The sequence below is a fragment of the Zootermopsis nevadensis genome, unplaced genomic scaffold (genome assembly GCF_977971745.1).
Source record: "Zootermopsis nevadensis isolate Lab colony 2312 unplaced genomic scaffold, Znev_1.0 Znev_ptg000015l, whole genome shotgun sequence".
In the NCBI taxonomy this organism is placed as follows: Eukaryota; Metazoa; Arthropoda; class Insecta; order Blattodea; family Termopsidae; genus Zootermopsis; species Zootermopsis nevadensis.
Window position 1 is genome coordinate 1,492,467 of NW_028259147.1, and position 7,987 is coordinate 1,500,453.

Consider the following 7,987-nt stretch of genomic DNA (forward strand, 5'->3'; position numbering starts at 1 on the left):
CCCAGATCCAGATATTTCAAATTTCCTGACGTGGCCTAATGATTCCCGAATAAATCTGTCTCACATTTTCATTTACTAGTAAAAACGGGTATCGAAACGGATCCTGTAGGTACAAGAGACCTCTACTATACCAACCGTACAAACAGACATTTTAACGATCCCAATTCTTCGCGTCACGTGTTTATCTTAAAATGTCTTTATATATGAACTCAAATGACTGCAAGAATGTTAATAGTAAATTATCTACAAATGACGTAAACTTGCCTCAAAGTGTTTGTGATAACAGAGCAGATACTTCCGCTACTTAACTGGTAAATACAGTGTTACACGTACCATTTAACACATCGCTTTTCACAACGTATATTCCTTAACAAAGTGAAAAGAAATTTATCTTAAGAGCCCCCCAGCAACTCCATGGGACAGAGGCTTTCTTCCGGGGCAGAGAGCACGAAATACGGCAATGTTTACCTTTCAAACCACATATTTTTATTACAATACTCGTCCTGCATATTACATTAAAGAAAGCAAAACAATGTTGTTGAATTTTGATATTTATCTCATACAGCGGATGTTATCTCTTCGTGCTCAACAATGACAATAATATCGGTTGTATTTAGTTCAATGTAAAAAGGGAAGAGTTTCTTTTTTGAACTACAAAAAACTGGCAGCGTGGATACAGGCTGGCTGTCAACTCTGTTAAGTATAGCCTAGGTTTACTGATAACCTTGGCCTCAATTAATGAACTACGGCGTCCTACACTGCTTGAGTGGAAATTCGTCGTGCAAATCAACAAGACGGAGCTTCACCATGTAAAAGATGTCTCCCAAACTGAGCCTCAAAACGCATGACAATAAAAACATTTGCGAACTATTACTGTAACGTTTCATTCAGACCGTTTGTCGTGTGTAGTTCATACGAGTCAGGCCTTCCAAACGGATAATAAAATTCCGGTAGTACCACATTAACATTCAGATATTCTCAGTACAGTGAAAAACAGAATAGATCATTGTTGCCAACATTAATAAGATATAAACGTGTCCATTGTTGTATTGTTAAATTCCCCAACTTAAGAGAGGGAAATTTAACACAAGACTGGAAAAGTTACATAATGAAACTTTATAATTTGTACTTTTCCACGAAGTGTTATGAGGTCGATCAAATAAAGTGAAATGGACTTTGTATTCGGCAGGACATGGGTTCAAAATTTGGAACGGAGACCAGCCAATCGCATTGCGGCCGAAGAAACCCCAAAACTTACTTGTCTCGCCGGTGTGTTTACGTTTCTATGGCAAAACAAATTCGTTTCTGCCGTCGTGTTGGTATTTTTCAACACATAAAAGGGTTTCTAAGAACAGTTATTGTAAAGTGTATCCTGCGTCACAGCACTAATTGTAAATTCAAATCTCGACTGAAAGAAAACAATTTTTAAATTCATTTTTCCGCATTATTCAATAGAGCAAGACACGCTCAAGGATATTTTCAATGTGGTCTGTAGATGAGACGCTAAGAGTCGAATAAATGCCCCTGTTAGCTATGCAAGATATGAAGCAAGCGTGTTAATTTTGAGGTTATATTTCATGAAGCCGTGTATAACTTGACATGGTAAAATCTTATAAACTGCCAATTTCTGCATGAAGTTTTTCATTTCCCCTTCGTGTATTCAAATCTAAATTGGCATTAACTTTATTTGTTAAAAAGTCAGGTTCAGAAGCTGACTAAACTTATACGTGAAAGTGTCTGCATTACCAGAGCGAGCAACAAAGCTGTTTCTACGCTTCAGTTACACCCAAAGGACATCTACAGGGGAGTAAAGGTACGACTTTTGAGATTCCTAACTTCTGCTCTATAATGTAATTGGAGCAAATGTAGACTATTCAAACGTCTCCATGGCAACGATCAACTGGTTAACGCTATTACTACTAGGGTTTAATATAACCGGTAACCCGCAGTCCGCATGTGGCCCTCAGACGTGTTTTGTAAGACCCTGGTATATTTTGAATAACATTTTATCACTGTGAAAGATTTTAAAGCCAAATAAATGCCAGATGCCACACTAATGAATTATTTTGTTAAAGACAATTACATAGTAATGTGCGAACCTGTTTGAAGCAGTACGTAAGAATTATTTTGAAACAACTGTCGTGAATTCGAATAAATTATCGCTTTTTTTCATAACCCTGCGGCCCGCGGGTCAATAAGAAATAGTTGTGAATCCCAGGCTTCCAAGAAACACCCAACTAACATATTCACCCTGAAGATGGCAAACGCAATGTTTGTCGAAACGTCGAATAACTTTAAAAAAAAAAGTGTCTCTGTTCGAGCTCAGCGTCAAAACCATGAAGAATAGCATCATCTTCCTCACCGCCGTGAAGACCACTGTTGGTGATTTATGGAACACGTATGACCTCTGGGTAAAAGGTTACGTGGATAGTATGAAAAAAAACTTTCAAGCAAACAAAAATTCAAGATTATCCAAGGATCATCAGGTCAGATTGCTACTGAGATGTGTACAAATTGTAATGACAGAAGGAAGAAAGAGACACTTTCGGAAAACTCACGAGGGGATCGAAAAACATCGACCTTTGGAAAACTCACGAGAGGATCGAAAAACATCGACCTTTGGAAAACTCACGAGATGATCGAAAAACATCGACCTCTGGAAAACTCACGAGAGGATCGAAAAACATCGACCAAATAATCGATAATGTTGGTGAATATGATTTACAGTCGGTTATCCTACGTAAGGAGATTGTTCAAAGTAATCCAGCGCACTTTACTATTTATGATACGTATAATTAAGACCTCGTAAATATCTGCGAGCGGACGACAATGAAAACACCCGTTACTGCTAACGGGTCTTTTATCTTTTGTTTGAAAATACACTAGCTGGAAACGTGCATTACAACTACAGCTCCTTTAAAAAGGGATTCCTGATCCGCTTTTATAAATTGTCCATGGTTAATTCGATTGAGTACAGATCATCGCCCTGATGATGGAGGCAGCAAAGTCCTTTGAAACGTCGGTCAATATACCAGAAAAGAACCGTTATCAAGTGTTACTTAACAACGACATATCATTGAAAAAATTAAACGGAGTTTTCCTATCCAAATTTTTCACGCTGGCTAAGAATGGAGTACACTAAACTTTGTCACGGTCTATTTGCATAAAAATAAAGAAAGCGGACGAAATAACAAGGAGGTCAAAGATTAAAGCACAAACTGAATGAATAGACGTTACGTAAAAATTATATATTTTAATACGGTGGCCAGTCATTTACGCCGCTTTTGATTGAGCGATATTTTGATGCGAAATTTAAACTTTTTTTTTTCTCATATCTGAACATTTATCAAACGAAGCCGAATTTTAAGGCAGGGTGAATAATGTTCAGTTGACGTTACTAGGTTTCTTTTCCTGAATCTAGCATGCATAAATAAAAACACTACTTTTTGGTGGCAGATTAAATCAAATGAGTGAGTGCTAAATAGGATTAAGTACACGATCACGTCATTAAAAAGTTTCACGGGGAAAAAAAGGGTAGATAAAGTGATTATAGTGTGTCATTATAACTTTCTAAGGATCTGGTTAATTTCGGTTGCACTAAAGAAAACGAGAATTTTATGTCACGAAAACTTAGCGGAAGCCGATTTTACATTACAACTGGATATTCATGAAAAAATTAAAGGGAACGCCAAAGTCTGTAGATGTTTCCCGACAGATGTGTCTCTCCTCAGACAATTCCAGTATGATCCATTTCTTGTCACCCCTGTACATATATTTTTTTTGTTTGGGGGGGGGTTACATGGAGAATAACAATTTTCGTAATCATCACACAGTTTACATTAGCATAACATAAATATATCTTATAAAATACGTGCTGTTGAACATTTGTAACCAGATCGTTAATTTATAACAGCTGTGAAGCATAATGGATTCATTGACACTGCTCAGTAAGCTTGTATTTATCAAATTAATAGAATACTTACAGTCATTACCAACTCGAACGGATACTTGTACACCCTTACCGGGGACTGGTACTTCTGTACCATTTTTAAGACCACTTATATCCACTAAATTTAAGACTTCGAACGTCGATGTATTGTATATTTACCACTAAAAGCAAAATACACCACCAGACCATAAGCAACTCGGCGGAAGACTAAATGGTTTAATATATGCCAACTAGAGTGCGTTGCAAACGAATCGCGTAAAGATTTTTCCCCAGAAAAAGTATATAATCTGAATTACATTTACAAAGTATGGTTCTGGACGATTTGTAGGATCATTAATTTGTACTTTTGTGTTACCACAATTACCATTCTATATTTTTACAGCTCCTGTGAAACTTCAAAACAACGCACTACATTTTTCGTATAGAGGAATGTAGTCGTGATGACGTCACACGTGAAACCAGCTCCTTAAATTCACTGATGGCAGCTGATGTTTCATGGCCATTCCTTATTTGACCGCCCTCAGATTCCTGTCCTTGCAGTTCATCACAAATTTATTCTATCCTACTTAAGGATGACTACTACACGTTATTCAACGAGAAGTTCGTGGCCGAAAATTACGCCTGAAGGGCAGAGTTGAATAGATTCTACTCTTTTCCTTTTGTTTGTATGCCTATTGCTAGAATGAGGGTGCTTCAGAACAGCTGCCTTGGAGACAGATAGTTGGAAGAAAAATTGTAGGAGGAGCTTCATTAATTGATATATACTCTTCACCAAATATTATGATGATCAGATCAAGGAGGGTAGTATTGGCAAGGGGGAGATGAGAAATGTGTAAAAAAAAAATTTGGTTAATAACCCTGACAGTGAGACACCACTTGGAGGACAAGCACAAATGGGAGAATAATACTAAAATGGATCTTTAGGAAATAGGGTGTGGCTGGGTTCATGTGGATCAGGACAGGGACCGGTCGCGAGCTCTCGTTAACATGGTAACAAGAACCTTAATTTGTCCCAATTACAAAGGTTCTCTTCATTTCTGAAAATCTCTAAGGTATAGAAATTTAATTTTATGCGTGTCACATACATAAATGTACAGAATATCTATGTATAAAAGTATTTACTTTTACATCATAAATACTATACAATACACCAATAGATTACAATAAAATTGAATGATACTGCTATTATTTTCATTAAAATATGATTCAAATTAAATCCAAATTATATTTCAGGTTCCCGCAGTGGCAAGTACGAAGATGACCATCTTCTGTATCGTTGCACTGCGTAGTCTGGTAGATATTTACTGAAATTTCAGATGTATCGCCCTGATGACGGAGGCAGCAAGTACATCTGAAATGTTGGTAAACTTATTATCAGATTACATGGCACAAAAACACAGACGACAGTCATCTTTAAATTTAATCCAGACAGAACGCTTTTATGGAACCGAGTTACTTCCCGGTGAAACGTACAGCAGTCAGATGTTCACTGGCCCCTTCACCTCCGCTTGAAGCCGTACTTTTTCCGTTCATAGAAGAGATCAGTTTTAGAGCTACCCAAGTTCACGATCTTCGGGCACCCATCACGCTGAAAGAGACGAAATAATATGAATGTTACGAAATAGGTACGCCGATAAATCAAGGAACAAATACGCTACCATTAATTATACTTCAGGCAGTTTTAATTTTAAGAATTCAGCACAGTGTAAAATTATTTTTAATTAAATAAATTATTATTTGTCATAAAGATCAAAATTTACATCTTAGTACAATTTCCTATTTTGATATTTCTAATCAAAATTACTTTACATGCACTCAGGCTTTATTGTTTATGAATGTCACTTAAACATTATGTGGACAGGATATTTATCTGAATCAAGTTTATTAAAGCTTTCGTTCACCTCTTAGTTGTAAGAAAGTTTTGGGAAATCAAGATGCCTTCAATATTTTCAAATACTTCTAAAATGTACCCACTTTCAGCCAAAAATACTGTGATAAATAGTAGCAATAAAAAGCATTGAATCAAGATTCCACTTAATACCAACAATAAAACACTTAATTTACATGTGAAAGTGAAGGTTACTAGTATAAGACCCATTAATACACGCTATTCGAGGGCAGTTTATCACAAATCAAACCAAAGCAGAAAAAAGCATACGCATAAGATCAAAACACATCAACGGAATGTGGAATGACTGGGTAATCACATGCACATTCATCAACTTATCTGTCACATTCGTTTGTCTGCCCTAGGAGAAACCCACAAAAGATTTTTCTTGTGCTGGAATTGTTTAAACCTAACCTATATTATTACAGGGGCACCCTGATTCAATTGATTTGACAAATATTAAAAGTGGTGAGCTACAGTAATTCATCTTACATCTTTCTCCTGTATGGTACACTCTTTACAATAGTATGCATCCGATACACCAGGTCCTCCACAGATCACACACCGTCCTTGGTAAGACCCATAGTTACACTCATCACAAATCCTCACTAATGTGCAAGGTCGCACATACGAATCACATATAACACATTTCCCATCACATTTCTCACACAATCGTCCAATAGCTAAAACAGAAGAAAATAACAGTAAATAAATGGTATACAATACACTTTCCATGCCAATGTAATTTTACATTACAAAAGACATCCTTAGCCTAAAAAAAATAATGTTATACATACCTACACCTGGTTGTTTCCTGCAGAAAATTAGATCTGGATGATGTTTTGCCATGAGTTTAACTCAATATTCTACAGAATTGTAATATTTTACCGCCTTAAATGGTAATTACAAGCATTGGCTTCTATAGTTCGCAATCGTGTTAGTCACTTGTTCTATTCTGTGGTCTACAAGATTCATCTGTGACTATCACCGTTTACATGACATGTGTTACTATGAACGCTCTGTCTTCCGTACGCTGCTCTGGTGCTGCCACGGTGAGATATTGTGGTAACGGTACCTTGCTCGGTAAGAAGGGTGACTATTTAACCAGCATAATAGAGGTGTCTGAATGGGTTGTAACAATGTCTGCAGCTCAGACTATATAGCGTCAAATGATAAGATGGAAAAATTAATAATGAACTGGTATGGATATTGAAGTAAGCGGTTCTAGCCTAAGGTACTATCCTAGAAACAGAAGGTATAAAAATGTTCATGTTGGTCTTCTCATTTGTAATGCCATGTGGATTTGTAGGTACCATTATTTAAAAATAGCATACTGCCCCCATCTTCACGACTGATAAGTATCTACACTTGTAACTTATCTTCGTCGATTCTCTTGAATGTATTCGTATTATGTGTCAAAAGCTGTCCTGTTACACACAAGTGACAAAGTCAATCGATTAGATTACTCTTTTCAGCGAGTTGTAAATTCAGTTTAAGTTCACTTTAGAAGTTTAAGGTAATTAAAGAGAGACAGATTAAACACGACTGTGACTTGAGACTGCACATAAGTGTTTTGTGTAAATCACATTAATTTATGATTTATATTTCATCTAAAAGTTACTTTCTGAAATTTTGTACAGACCAATGTCTACAGACAATAATAATTAAAAATGTTAAAAATCATTTTTATTTCACTTAATGTTATCCAATTATAATTATTCTGCACTGAAATGCTTTAATTTATCCCATATCTGTATACAATGTTAATTCTTACTTTTAACATAAATACATACACATTTTAATTTCGGTACTTATAAATGGTTGTGATTCGTAGAAGGATTCCAGCTTTGAGGTATAAAAAATTGAAGTGTGTTTTAAGTTACACAGACCCAATAACTTTACTTAACGTAATTATTAACTTTTAAATATTTATATTCAATATGTTATGCTAGAGACTAGATGTATCTTGTATAAAATCAGTTATACAAATTTTGCACATGCAACAACATTTTTCATAACACTTTTTCGTAAATAAGAGAATTATTTTCGTAATGAAAAGGCACTCTAAAAACACCACAGAATTTTCAGGAATGAACAAATTTACAGACGAGTGAATAAGTTTCAATGACGTTGGGATATCTATTTTGCAA

At 35.8% G+C, this 7,987-nt stretch overlaps 2 protein-coding genes and 1 long non-coding RNA gene across 3 annotated transcripts in view; 1 reads left to right on the forward strand and 2 right to left on the reverse strand.

Annotated features, from left to right (window-relative positions):
• Positions 1-4,144, reverse strand: part of retm (real-time) — a 46,342-nt gene extending 42,198 nt beyond the window's left edge. Inside the window, exon 1 of the mRNA XM_022071794.2 lies at positions 3,984-4,144. Coding sequence (XP_021927486.2) covers positions 3,984-4,046 — 63 coding nt within the window. The 5' untranslated portion in view covers positions 4,047-4,144. The remainder of the gene's footprint in view (positions 1-3,983) is intronic.
• Positions 1,626-5,696, forward strand: LOC147873801 (uncharacterized). The gene is made up of 2 exons (XR_015535217.1): positions 1,626-1,813; positions 4,332-5,696. It is a non-coding gene; the product is annotated as an uncharacterized LOC147873801 (long non-coding RNA).
• On the reverse strand, positions 4,998-6,834 carry Phf5a (PHD finger protein 5a). Its single transcript, XM_022071793.2, has 4 exons — positions 6,635-6,834; positions 6,330-6,520; positions 5,423-5,537; positions 4,998-5,300 (listed from the first exon to the last, which is right to left on the reverse strand). The coding sequence occupies exons 1-3, from the start codon at positions 6,684-6,686 to the stop codon at positions 5,448-5,450; spliced, it is 333 nt and encodes a 110-aa protein (XP_021927485.1). The 5' UTR covers positions 6,687-6,834; the 3' UTR covers positions 4,998-5,300; positions 5,423-5,447.
• Between the last annotated feature and the right edge of the window lie 1,153 nt (positions 6,835-7,987).

Excerpts from the sequence above, each read along its gene's own strand:
- Phf5a (XM_022071793.2), bottom strand. The coding sequence starts at position 6,686 with ATGGCAAAACATCATCCAGATCTAATTTTCTGCAGGAAACAACCAGGT. Across the intron at positions 6,521-6,634 it reads CAGGAAACAACCAGGTGTAG|CTATTGGACGATTGTGTGAG; the intron begins GTATGTATAACA and ends CTTCTGTTTTAG. Across the intron at positions 5,538-6,329 it reads GTACCATACAGGAGAAAGAT|CGTGATGGGTGCCCGAAGAT; the intron begins GTAAGATGAATT and ends CGTCTCTTTCAG.